This window comes from Phallusia mammillata, chromosome 3 (genome assembly GCF_965637545.1).
Source record: "Phallusia mammillata chromosome 3, kaPhaMamm4.hap1.1, whole genome shotgun sequence".
Taxonomy (NCBI): domain Eukaryota; kingdom Metazoa; phylum Chordata; class Ascidiacea; order Phlebobranchia; family Ascidiidae; genus Phallusia; species Phallusia mammillata.
The window spans coordinates 572545-586567 of NC_137254.1; the positions used below are offsets into that span (position 1 = coordinate 572545).

At 37.1% G+C, this 14023-nt stretch overlaps 2 protein-coding genes across 2 annotated transcripts; one reads left to right on the plus strand and one right to left on the minus strand.

Annotated features, from left to right (window-relative positions):
• Positions 1–543: 543 nt before the first annotated feature.
• Positions 544–4259, minus strand: LOC145220630 (vitellogenin receptor-like). The gene is made up of 4 exons (XM_080087836.1): positions 4169–4259; positions 2407–2520; positions 1482–1595; positions 544–690 (listed from the first exon to the last, which is right to left on the minus strand). The coding sequence occupies exons 1-4, from the start codon at positions 4224–4226 to the stop codon at positions 572–574; spliced, it is 405 nt and encodes a 134-aa protein (XP_079943962.1). The 5' UTR covers positions 4227–4259; the 3' UTR covers positions 544–571.
• A 2174-nt stretch (positions 4260–6433) lies between these two features.
• On the plus strand, positions 6434–10128 carry LOC145220628 (troponin I, slow skeletal muscle-like). The gene is made up of 4 exons (XM_080087835.1): positions 6434–6550; positions 8208–8387; positions 9244–9333; positions 9874–10128. The coding sequence occupies exons 1-4, from the start codon at positions 6536–6538 to the stop codon at positions 10036–10038; spliced, it is 450 nt and encodes a 149-aa protein (XP_079943961.1). The 5' UTR covers positions 6434–6535; the 3' UTR covers positions 10039–10128.
• The last annotated feature ends 3895 nt before the right edge of the window (positions 10129–14023 follow it).

The following is a 14023-nucleotide window of genomic DNA, read 5'->3' on the forward strand; positions in this document are numbered from 1 at the left end:
ATGTTCAATTTTGTCCCTTATCCTATTTCAGTCTGACTGGAAATTTGAATAACTTCGCTCTTTACGCCATCTATCGGTATTTAGCCAGCTTTTTCTTGTTTGAGTTCTTGTGTTAGTAGCTCCCATTTCTGACAGAAAATTAACAAATTCTGTCAGAAACGCTGACGACTGAAAAAGTTTTATGTTCTAAATCTAAAAAGTAAAGGAGAGAAAGTCGATTTTAACGATGTCTGTAAATATAGTTTTGTTTCTGCCGTTGGTTTCATAATCCCTGGCGTTTTACAACATGGTACACGTGATAAATGCGTGATTGACGTATTGTTACGTGGGAGTTTTTTTTACGTAGGGTGTTTCAGGCCTAATGCAACTCAATCTTGTGAGTTTCGTTGATGCCTTAATATACATAATTGCCTAATAGTGTGTTGCAATCCTGTACAAGTTTGCCAAAATTTGCAAAATTTTATGCCGGCGCCCATGTCTCTACCACCAGTCAATTTAAAACTGCGCTCTTTACGCCATCTATCGGCATTTAGAAAACCTTTTTCTAGTGTGAGTTCTTGTGTTAGCAGCTCTACCACCAGTCTTGCTGGTCGCCATCTGGGCATATGTTTGGGAAGCACATACGGTTTAGCTGTACGCATGTCATCGAAGGTTTACACTGAAACCTATGGAGATAGCATCCTTCCGGATCTGGGTACAATAAAACAGAAGCATTTTGTAAACATTGTAAATTTAAACACAGTTCTGTCAAACACTTGTAGATTTTTGTATAGGAAATTTTGGGTGCCTTCACGAAACTAGAGAAATCTACTAACAGCATACCTCGTGGCAGACCCACACTTAGCTAATTTTCGATAGGTGACGCAAAGAGCACTTTACTTATTAAAAACGATACATATAGAAATGCTCACGGTTAGGGGTATTAGGGTCGGGGTAAGGTATTAGCATTTAAAATTAAAAAAAAAACTAGCAATAAAACCTAGTTTCTCATGTAACTTTTTCAAAAAAACAAACATTTTACAACCCCACCCCTCTTTAGCTGCTGAATAGATAGTTCAGCTCTTTGCCCCAACTATCAAAAATTAATTAGCTCAATTTAGGTCTTATGTGAGGTATTGCATTGGTAGCTCTACCCAGGAACTACTGTTTTAACTGAACATGTATCAAAAGGTACACTCTATGAAATCTAATGTACAGTGGTGGGATTCAGTCGGTTCGCACCGGTTCTATAGAACCATCTCACAAAATTTTATGAGATCAGCGAACCGGTTAGCATTTCTGGTTACTGTCAATGGACTTTTTGTAACAGAACTGGCTAAAAAATATAACTTTTGTAACAGAACCGGTTGAAAAATATAACTTTTGTGATAGAACCGGCTGACAAAAAATTTCAATCCCACCACTGAACGTAATCCACTAGTTGTTGACCGAAATATAATTCCTACTATCATTGGAAAACCAAAGCAAAATCTGTCAGTTACATGTGCAGCCGACTTCATCGTCTCTGTTGGCGCAATCGAATCGGTTGTTACAGCGCATATGGAGAGGAATGCAAGCCCCTGATTGGCATTCGAACTCGTCAGCTGCGCAATTTCCTGCAATAAAGTACAGAGTTGAATTAATTTAATACGACTTAGTGGAAAACCTGTTTTGTCCTGTTTGTAGAGCTCTTCTGGCAAATGTAATTCAAAACAGACATGATTCTTTCAGCGTGCTACAGGCACCTGCTCAAAGATTAGAGGCCCAATCATTCGTCATCGCGCGGTGTTTTCGTTGCGTTGTGACGTGCTTGAGTTTAATTCTTTTTTCTTTGTTTATCGTGCACTGTACTACGCGCATTCAGTGTTATTAACCTTGATAAAGGCGACATGTATTGGACGTCGAAACGTCGGAATAAAAATACAATTGCCAGAAAAGCTCTACAAAGTTGATATTATGCCTGGCAACAATAGCTTATAAAAGCTGTTTTGTGTTATCATGCAACAAACCAACATATAGAAGAGATATAAGAAACAATTAACGGAATTAGTGTGTGAAAATATCTTGTAATCATGCAAAAAAGCGACATACAAGATACGTTAAACAATTTACAGCAGGAGTGGCATTGGCGCGATCGTTAGACATTAAACAAATAAAGAATACGAAAATATCTTGTGTTCAGCCGTAAGCCGAGTTAGGTCGAGTTAAGTCGAGTTAAGTCGCATTAAGTCGAGTTGAGTCGAGTTAAGTCGAGTTAAGTTAAGTCGAATTAGATCGAGTTAAGTTAAGTCGAGTTGAGTCGAGTTAAGTCGAGTAGAAAGTGCGACAATATCTTGTATGCAACCGTAATCCAAAACTAAAAACGAACGATTTGTTTTACGGATGAATAAACCAAAACTGAAAACGTCGCCACACAGTCTTACTTACCATCGCAAAACACTTCATCGGTAGAACACGACTGAAAGAAGTTGCAATTGACAGAATAAGAAACGCATCCTCCGTCGCATGGGTACTGGTTGCTCGGACAAACTTGTCCACTTCCTGTCAATCAACAAATATAAGCTTAATTTCATACCTTATTTTAGTAGTTCTCAAACTGTGCGTCGCGACGCCCTAGTCCTAGTGCGTCGTTTCAGTTTTCCAAGGGCGTCGCAGAATACCTTATTTTCGTAGCTTTTTGTTGTTGTATCAATAGACGTGACTTTAATAATAAATTTTCTCATTAACTTTTATTTGCTGGTGCGTTGCAAGTCCAGAAAACTTTTCCAGGGGCGTCGCAACAAAAAAAGTTTGAGAACCACTGCGTTATTTGGATACACTCTAGTGGTAAAGTGGGTTACTCGGACACCTCACACTCGGAATGTTGACGGTTCAAACCTTGTCAATTGTGTTAGGAATCCTTATCTGTAAGCGCAGATCTTAATTCGCTGCCTTATGTAAGAGCTGCTAACACAGGAACTCAGATCACCGGTTGGTTAACTTCCGGTAGATGGCGCATCGGAGTTAGGCGTTGGCGATGGCAAAAATCTTAGGCGCCAAGAAGGCGGTGACGGCCACCCTAAATATTTTGGTTAATTTGTAGCGATATCATACCAAATATCGTCAAATCTAAAGAAAATTGGAAACAACTTTGCTTTTAAACAAACGTGCTGGCGATACAAAAAAAAACTGCAACCTGTTTTGGTTAGTGCAGTGGTTCTTAACCTTTTTTCCTTGCTGCACCCCTTTCAAATCACCAACCAATTTTCGCACCCCCTTTCAAATCACCAACCAATTTTCGCACCCCCTTTCAAATCACTAACCAATTTTCGCTCGCCCTTCTGTAATTGCTTAAATAGAATAGACCTAACCAACCTTAATGATTCAGCATCACCGCACCCCCTAGGAACAGTTCTCGCACCCCTTGGGAGTGCGTGCAGCCCTGGTTAAGAACCCCTGGGTTAGTGCCTTTTAAGACGTCAAACACATAATTGTCTGCCAGTGAATGGGTCATTGTTGTGTACAGTGCAAATGCATTGTAATAAATGGTTAAACTTGACGAAACATTTTTACACGTTACTAAGCTGTGATAACGTTACAGCAACGTGTTGCAATTGCGAACTAAACATTATTTCATACATATGTTTTTTTTCTGATTTCGACGAACGTTGCATTCTATGGAAAGTTTGTTTGGCTTTGAATTTGAGTTCTTGTGGCTGCTCGCATTAGTGACGTCATATACTTTATGCCCGCCACCTTGCATTTTTGTAAAATCCGGCGCCTATGGCAATAATACACAAATGCTGACTCGGCACGATTGCCAATGCTCCGTTGCGCCAACTACCGGAAATCAATAGGTCTCTAATAAGTTCTTGTGTTAGTTGCTCTACCCAGTTTCGCGGAGTTAGGACGTTGTGCGCATGCGCATGTAGAAAAGCTTCATACCGGGCGAAATAGGCGACAGCAATAGTATCCTTATGATGCCATACAGTTTTGGCCGATCACGGCGGAAATTATGTTTACAATATATAATGTGTTTTGTGAAAGTTTTTGTAATATTGTAGTAGAAATATTAAGTAAAAGTATTGCTATGGGTGCTGCAGCTCCTATGAAAGTTGGTCACATTTTTGAAAGTTGGTCCCTGCTGGTCACATTGAGTTTTGTTCCACAAAAACTTTCTAACTGTTTGAACATTTATAGACTTTCTTACCAGGTTTTGTAAAGAAGATGACAAATAAAGCCAGAAACTTCAAAAACATTGATGTCATAGTTGTATTTGTACAACACAATATGAAAACAAATCCTGCTAAAAAATATTGGTTACAAAAAACACACAAATATATTTTTTTCTGAACAAACATTTCGACTCTATACTTTAACTATAATCACTTTAAGTGTTTTCTGGTAAATAAATGTATTTGAAAATCGTTTTAGTTTCTGGTTTACTCCTAAACACACACTGTGGTCTACCCTACCAGCATCTCTACTATAATAAACCGCACACCTTACTGTGGAGATACACACTACATGGCTACTCTAACATATCCTACCGTTATTTAACGGATGTAGAACCGGAAATCGCGTTGCGATCGTAAAACGATTGTTGAGTCATCATCCTTATTGGCCTGCTTAATCGTATGCTTGTGTAACAAACAACCCTTCGCGGTACACAAAAGCACTAAATGCTGCTTGGTATCAAAAGCGTTTTATACTTTTTGTTATTCCAAGGCCGGTGGTTAGTGCAACCGCCTTGCAATCGTGAAGTTGGTGGTTCTAATCCCAGCTCCGCCTCTACGAATACCCAGTGGTTAGTGCAACCGCCATGCAATCGTAAAGTTGGTGGTACTAATCCTAGTTCGGCCTCTAAGATGACCCAGTAGGGTTTAACTCTAAGATGATCTAAGATGATGGTCCATTCTTACTTTCACTTTGATTTAAACTTATTTAGTGGCACAAACTGACGCCAAATATAATTATAGAATTACTTCCACCTTTTCGTGGTCCCCCCAAAATTGCCCCACGGACCCCTAAAGAACCGCGGACCCCAGTTTCAGAACCGCTGGTTTAGTACAAACCGTTGTAATCGTAAGGCAGGTGTCATGCTATCTGTTATCAAGATAGTCCAGTGGTTGGCGCAACCGACTCGTAAGGCAGGTGTTATGCATCTGTGACTTATTAATTTCTGCCGAGCGCGCAACGATTTCCGCGCACACATCGCTTATGGCTACACGATCCTATGTTGGTAGCTGCGCTGTCAATACATTATCTAATGTTAGACAATATATATTCAATCAGAATATTCCCAGTTTTTGTTGACTTATTCGTAATCATTCAAACATCACGGGTTCAAATCTCACCGCAACCTGGTTCCCTACCAACAACGATAAATTTAAAATGTTCGTTTATTGCAACTGCATAAGCTCCTGAACAAATAGTCCAATATAAAGAAATGCAACAGTCAAAACAAAATACGATTTTGGTTAAAAACTAGGACTAGAGTTCAGTTGACAGTTGAACAACAAACAAATTCTTCTCACTTACGTTTAACTTTATACAAGTTGAACCCAAAGTCAAAGTGTTATGTTGTTTAATAAAAATAATAAGAAACCACATTTTCCACAAGTTTGAAAACATTTATTTCCTGGTTATATCTGTTAGGCTCGTTTTAAGACAAATATATTTCGCTTCAAAAGCATCATCAGTGTCTGTAAAACAGCAACATAAAAGAGTATAAAAAAGACAAGGCTAATAGCGCTAGCCCTTTTTATCTTCTATTGTTTATCGTAGGATAACCACTTTAATATTAGATTTTAGTCGTAAATTGGCCTTAAAATGAACGAATATGTCGCAGTGGGGGAGTTCTAATGTAAACTGTTTGGACGTTTTTCAGTTTATTATTTACTTGGGCTCTTGGTAATCCTACAACATGTAATATATGTTTACTAAAAGGTTTTGTCATTGACACATAAAAGTCCAGTACTGCTGAGTGGAATCTACTTGTCAACATCCAAAAACTTACAACAATTACGATTTGTTTTCAATTGGTTTGTTTCTGCAATAGTTTGTGAACGAGAGCTTTGGCCATTTGTTAACAAATTACTCAACGGCGCTAAAAGTTAACAAATTACTCAACGGCGGCATTCCATTTCGCCCCTCGCTCTATGACGTCATAAACAGCTGTCTTGTGCCAAGTGGTCGACGCAGTGCTCCCCATAATAATTTACAATTTTAAATGCTTAAGTTAACACTAATTCGGCTAAATATTAACAAAATTGTAAAGTTAGTTTAATCAGTTTTATTTATTATTTTATCGAGATGTTTACTGTTAAACTTAAAAGCTGTTTGCAGCAATTTTAGGAACGAAATTTTTCTGTCGAGAAACACTGCCGACCTGATTTAGAACAGAAGGCGACAACTCATTGTCATCACGTTATGACGTCACACATGTTGGTTGTTATAAAAGCGCGCGTCGAAATAGATTCGAGCACATTCACTTGGAGTTGAAAGCAGTTGTCTAAGTCATCGAATTCAGCTTGTTTTTCGACTTGTTCGACTTGAAACAACAACAACAGCAACAATGGCAGAAGAAGGAGTAAGTTAAAGTTTATGTTTGTTTTTGTAAAACTTGGTAAAATTTGTTTAAAATTAACACACGTACCGCAATTTGTATGTAAATGTTTTTTTCAACAATGATACAATTTGAAAGCTATACAATATCAGTTACCAGCAAAAAATGTTTTGTGAGGTTTCTTTTAAAGATTAAAAGATGCAATAATTATAATTATTCATTGAAATTTAAAACATGTTCAAAACGTTATTACGTCATAGTGCTGAATTATTTACACTGGTTTAGATCAACTTTAGCTATTGGGCGCCAAAATAATCACCTTAAATATTGGCAAATTATTTTAGAAAAAAGCGCATGATTAAAAAAAGCTTTTTTTTGTTTTTAATTTCGATCCAAATTTTAAATCTTTGCAATCTATTAAAAACAACAACATTAAATAAAGATTTTTTTGTTTTTAATTCAACAATCAAAATGTAAAAATCTTTAACTCAACCCCAAACTTGTTTGTACCGAAGTTATCTAAGTTACTGGAGCTTATTAACGTTTATCTGCTGTCAAACCGTCTGCTGAGCCTAAAGATAAAAGCCGTCGCGCGAACGCCTCAGTGTCTGCGATACAAACCACATGCAACGTCTCAGGGTCTCGTGGGGCAAAGTAAAGGGAACGCTTAGCTGACTTCATTCAAAGTTGCATGTCGGTTGGTTTCTGCTTCTTAACGAAATAGGGAACAAAGTTACTCGCGGTTTTAAGTAACTTTGTTCATTTTTCCTCGCCACAATTTAGCGGCCTACAATCGTTAAGATTTTTAATCCTATAAAACCTTTTTGAATAAGGTACTGATTATGTTTTCATCGCAAAATACTTTGAAAGGGGAAGTAAAGGGAAAGTTTAGGCGACTTGATTCGAAGTTTCATGCCAGTCTGGTTCTTGAAATGATGAATAAAGTTAATCGCAGTATTTTTTCTAACCGCAACTTTGCGACCCACAATTGCAAACACTTTCAATTCTACAATTCTATTTAAATAAGATACGTAGAGACTTTGTAAAGCTCTCCTTGCAAGCACCTTATTCCCCTTTATTTATCGTGCACTGTACTACGCGCATTCAGTGTTATTTACCCAGATGAAGGTGACCTGTATAGGACGTCGAAACGTCGGAATAAAGATACAATTGCCAGAAGAGCTCTACAAACTTTATATTATGCCTGGCAGCAATGGCTTATACAGATAATGATAGTGTTTTTGTAGCAAAACGCTTTGACTTAAGTATAAAAACATAACGGAATTTAAACTGGGGTTCAGCTTTCTTGACTTTTTGAGGCATTGAATCCAATGTTGTCGCTTTGTATTCAATAAATACATTTCAAACTAAAACCAAGAGCCCTTATCTCGAAAATAAAGCCCTTATTAAGGCATAAAGTTAATTAATTAATATACCAGGATGGATAACGAAACAAATGTGGCCAAGTGTGTTATCAGGCCTTAATCAAGTATGTTTTGTCCAAACTTTACCTCGAACCAAACCCAAGCAAAAGTTGACCTAGAAAAACGTACAACCTTAAAACAAATCGTTTATCTATTTAAGCCCCAATGAACAGCTTAGAATGAAGTGTAAAATTAAACCAACTGTTGTCACAACTACAATAATACCCCCATTATAACGTCATAATCTTGTTTGTTAGTGTGGAACCCGCAAGATGACTCATCAGAGAAAGATGATGCTCAAGTCCTTGATGCTGAACAAGGCGAGAGAGGACTTGAAACGGGAAACTGAGCAGAAGGCTGAGGAAAAGAAGGCGGCACTTAACAAGAGAATGTGCGAACTTGGTGACCTTGACTCAATGTCACAACAAGACCTCATGGTGAGAAAAACAACTCACATTGTAATTTTTGGGGAACATTAGTTCCCAGGAAAGACCAAAGTTAAACCATCAACTTTACGATTGCAGGCGGTTGCAATAACCTCTGGGCCATCTACGGGGCAGAGCTAGGATTAAAACGCCAAGCTTACATTTACAAAATACAACACCTAATCTTCTGTGGCATGTTTGTTACCGCAGTTGGTCATAAATATGTCTTGACTTAAGCAAATCGGTTTAAACGCTTCACAGCTCCCTCCAGGGACGACTCTATCCCTTCCGTGGTTTGTTTTATGCTGTAAGCGTGCGCACGAGCTAATGGCTGGACATTCATCAAAGTGTTTGGAGTTCCCCAGGGATCTAACTTGGTCCACTGGGTTTCAGACTCACTGTTGTTTACTTAATTAAATTACTTCTGTTTTACGCTGGCTTGCGGTAAAAGCTATTGGAAACACACATTAGTAAACTGTTTGTATTTGTTATGTGGTTTTCTGTGACAATCTGAGCCCGTGTTTGTGTTAGTTCGTTCTTTAAAAAAATAGCAATTTTATCACCGCTTTTTACTGGATGAAATGCCAAGCTAATTTGAAATACTAAAGCTATGTGAAAAACACTAAAGCTAACACACTAAAGCCAACTTAAAATACTAAATCTAACTTAAAATACTAAAGCTAAGCGAAAATAGTACATCAAAACTAAAATACTAAAGCCAAAGTTGAAAACTAAAGCTTAATATCAAATACCTTAAATAAATAATAATAAATAATATAACGGCGCAAATAGACGTTAATCGAGCTATTCGAACACGAAACCTCGATTGAAATACTAATACCGAATCAAAATACTAAACGTTTCACAGGATTTGTGCCGGGATCTTCACGGCAAAATTGACACGGTAGATGAGCAGAGATACGAAATCGAACTGAAAGTGAAGAAAAATGATCAGGAGGTAAAATTTATTTGAAGTGTTATTGTTAGATGCAAAACTGTCGCACGAGTTCATTATGATGACTCCTGCTTGTTTATGGTTAGTGCTTGCAATAAGCAATTAAGTTTTACCCAAAAAGGCCAAGATAGGATTAGAGCCACCAACTGTACGATTTTAATGCGGTTGCACTAACCACTGGGTTATCTTATATCCCGTTTCCATGGCCGTTGGTCCGATCGCACTTTTCCGCTATTTCAGTCAGATCGGACGCAATAAGGAATGACTCAGCATTTTTTTCAGCGTTTTCGCGCACCTCCTCGCGAGGAGGTCCGATCGGACTTTTAAAAGTCCGATCGGACCAACGCCCATGGAAACGGGATATTAGAGGCCGAGCTAGGATTAGAACCATCAACCTTACGATTGCAAGGCGGTTGCACTAACCACTGGGTCATCTTAGATGCCGAGCTGGGATTAGAACCACCATTCTTGCGATTAAATTAACCAATTTACTTGGCTCGATTATGAACCAGACACAAGTTTTATTCTGTGTAATGTTTTTAGATCGAGGATTTGAACCAAAAGATCTTCGATTTGCGCGGAAAATTCAAACGCCCACCTCTGCGTCGTGTCCGCATGTCAGCTGACCAGATGCTGAAAGCCCTGCTCGGTTCCAAACACAAGGTGTCCATGGATCTCCGCTCAAACCTTAAATCCGTCAAGAAATAAACCAGCCGTGCAACATGCGAATGATATTGTTTGGTGTTTGACTTTTTTTGCGAATTTAAATGTAATAAAATTTGAAATCTTGTGGTAAAATTTGCATTTTCGGTTTATAAAGGACAGTCAGTCTTAGCTTTCAATTTTCGAATTATTAACAGTGGCGGCTCGTGCCTAAAATTTGTGGGGGTGCTGCCCCCCCTCTACTGAACATATATAAGTTGGCAATATATTGAAAAGCTACATTTCTAGTTTTCTAGCCATTTGTTTTGTGCAGAAAAACAAGTAATACAAATCTTAATTAGCAACTCCATTGTGACGTAATTTTTGTTACGCAATAATGTACACGAGTGTAAACAGCAGACGGCATCATTTGTGTATTTTGTTTACTTGCACAGCGACGGGCCAAACACAATAACGTTCAGTAATAATGTGAAAAAAAAGCACACGTGGCACAGCACCGAAACGAAGCGGTTGTAAATACGGTAAAACACAACAGGAATATAAAAAAAAAGTAATAGAAAAAATAGATATAAATGAGTCGAAAAAGGTCGAAGTATTTCAGTTCGACAACAAAAATTGTCATGTTTCATTTAAGTAAATTTAGTCACAGTCAGCGTTTTCAACATATTCTATGACACTTATTACAGATTATTGTGACAAAAAAAACTAGCCATACAGCTTTTTATTGGTATCATAACTAACAAATTTAACAACCACATTACATTGGTTTCAGAACTTGTTCATTTAAACATCTTTCTTGAATTTTTGTGTACAGACTATTAATTGTATTTTAGTTTCTTAACTGCTATAATTGCTGCTTGCTGGCAAATAGCTTATAATTTCTTTTTTAAGTGCAAAACGCCTTCAAGCTTTAAAATTTACAACACTCTCACTTAAATTTAAACCATATTATTAAATCTTGTGCTTCCTTTTTCCAACCAAAATGAATCATGAAGTTATAGTTTGGGCATGATAATTGATAGCTTCTTCCTTAATCCCAAATGATAACTAAGAAACTGTTTTTCTATTTAGTACTAGCACTGCAATTGCAAGTCTTTTGGAAATATTGGTGTTCCCCAGAAAAATTGGCATCTTTTTCAGTGTTAAAAAGAACTGTTTTGCCTTTGAAGGAATTATGGAAACAGCAAAAAGGATTTTTCATCCTAGTAATTTAACTTGTCAAAACATCATCTCTAGATTAATTATTTTCAAAGTAATCATGAACATCAGATCTACAGAAACATTTTCATTTGAGTAACTAGCTTTTCTTTGTCAACAATAGGATGTGCTTGGTGTCACTACTATCTTGTCTGTAGAATGTTCATTCTTAAGAAACACTTCCTGTGAAGCAATTTAGCAGCTACTGTTTAGATTAGACAAACAGTACATGTCCATTATATCAATACACATGATTGCACTTGGTTGCAAATACTGTCCACGTGGTGTGTTAAGAAATCCACACTTTAAATTGTCTTCACTCTTTTTTTGTCTTCATTTCAAAATTCCTGTTACTTGCAGTTGTTTGTTCTGCATTTGATATTGCCTGAATTTCAGTGAGGCATTTAACTTCACAGTCACAAATTTAATTTTTCTTTGGTAGCATTAGGAACTAAAACTGAGTATATTTCTTGTTGTTGCTTATTCCTGCATGACATTTGAGAAGCAGATTTTTTGTCCCATACTTTCATAAATCTTTTTAATTCCGTTATTTATTATAAAGGTTAATTGTGACTTTAAAAGGTGTTAGGTGATCTTTTTTCTTTTTCAAGGTGTTAGATACACTTATTCAATTCAATGATAACTGTAAAAACTGAAACCCACTTACAGCCATCTTAAAAAGTCACGACTAACAGTCAAACAATAAATTTAATGATAGCAAAATAATTATTTAACTGCACTCACTGTCGAACTTAAAAACACAGTACACGGGTTTGGCTTTGGAGCTCACTGACGCGAAGCAGACAACACAACTAGCGCTACGTCACGGGAGGGGCTGCGCGAGCCACAGCCCCCTCTCGCCTATTTCGCCCGGCATGTAGCTTTTCCAAGTGCGCATGCGCACAACTGAAAACGTCATGAAACGTCACGAAACTGGAGCTGCAGCTCCGCCATAGATAACTTATTATTATTATTATTATTTTTTTTTTAATTTTTAAATAATACAAAAATTTTATTAATTTTATTTTAATGAAATGCCGATTAATGCCATAAAAGTTATTCTTAGCATACACTGATCAAACATAAAAACTATATGTAAAGATTGTTTTGTATAACAACTTGGAATAGGAATGTCAAGTAAAAATACTGGGGGTGCTGCAGCTCCGCAGCCCCCTCGCACGAGCCGCCCCTGAATTTTGATGTTAGTCAGTCCGTTCATATTTAATCGTCTTTGCATTTTCACCGCTGGTTGGCATTTGTCTTAATACACACAACTCATCTTGTTTCGATTGTTTATTTTCACATAAAGCATTTTGTTCTGTGGTACTAAGCGTTCCCATGTAGCCTACATACCTTGCATATACTTAATGAATTGAGTCTATTTCGCTTGGTGAAAGGAAACATAGCAGCACAATTGCACTGAAAACAATCATCAAGCCGGAAATAGCTGCGCAACGTCGAAATGTTATGGAGCACGCGCTGCAGCTACACCGTATTAAAGAGTTATAAGACTGGGGCTCACAAAAAAGTAAGGCATTGTGGGTGAACAAGACTGCGGGTGGGAAACGTTGGTGGGACCAGTCGAAGGGGGCCTAAAAATTAGTTTTTAAACATGACACAAATTCGCTATTATCATAAAATATTGTTATTTACGTGCTGTTTAACTTGCAACTGCAATTTTATTAATTTAGCGAAATCACTCTCTACAGTTTTAACAGTTGGTGAAGTCATACATCAAAATTCGATATGAAATAAAATAAAAATATTAGTCAGCAACTTATGTTTTCTATGGTGCTGATGTTGCAACTTTGTTTAAAGGGCGACCGCGACAAATTATTGAGTAACAATAGATCTTGTGAAGCATCAAACATATGGAATGTTCATTTCCGCTGCAATTGGAGACGTTTCCCAACAAAATTTGCGTGTAACTGTTTCCGTTGAGCAAGAAATGCCATATGTTGGGCTGTCTTAAAAAGCAGTTGTTGTTTCGCAATCAATTGTAGGAGAGATTTAAGCAACCCGCTAGTTTAAAGATTTTAAGTTAAAACAAACTGATAATCGACGAATAGACGGCAATGTTTTGAAATTATTGCAAGAATATTGAGTTGTTATAGTTTGTAAAAGATTGTGTATCATTGTTTTTTTGTTTCTGTTTTTTGCTTAGTAAATTGAGACTTCTAATATTTGCTTGTGTTTTTGTAACCATAACATAAGACGTATTAATGTTTGTTTTGTGAATCATAGAAAATACTGAACAAACATCCATTAGCTTGTATATTTAAATATTTTTGTCATTTTACTTGTGTAATGCTAGACAAAATACATAAATTCTTTTTTTTAAAACTTAAAATCAGTTTTGGTCTGCGAATCGACATCAGCAAAATGACAAGTTCTTAAAAAAATTTGTACCACACCAGTAGAACAACAAACCTGGTAAATTTGTGGATCATACCATTTGTATGTGTACGCCTTATGAAATCGTTACACATAGACAACCAATAGGGAACATGTATAGCAGATAAATTGGCTTCTTTAAAAACTAAAACCAAGAAATTGACTGTCTGCAGGGTATGGCTGTTTTTTTTTATTGCTTGCCAATGTTGAGACTGCACTCATAAATTTTGCACCCTGTGCATTTAATAACTTGCATGCGGTTCCTGCTAAAGTGGCATGCATGACAAGTTGGTCGGTTGGAAACTAGTCTGCATAACATAACGGTTTCTGAAAAGATCTAACACATGCTGGACCAATTTCAGCAGGCGCAAGGCAAGTAAAAGAGGTCAAGACATGATGGTTAACAGCCTTTAGAGTGAAATTTTCATGTGCAACCCAA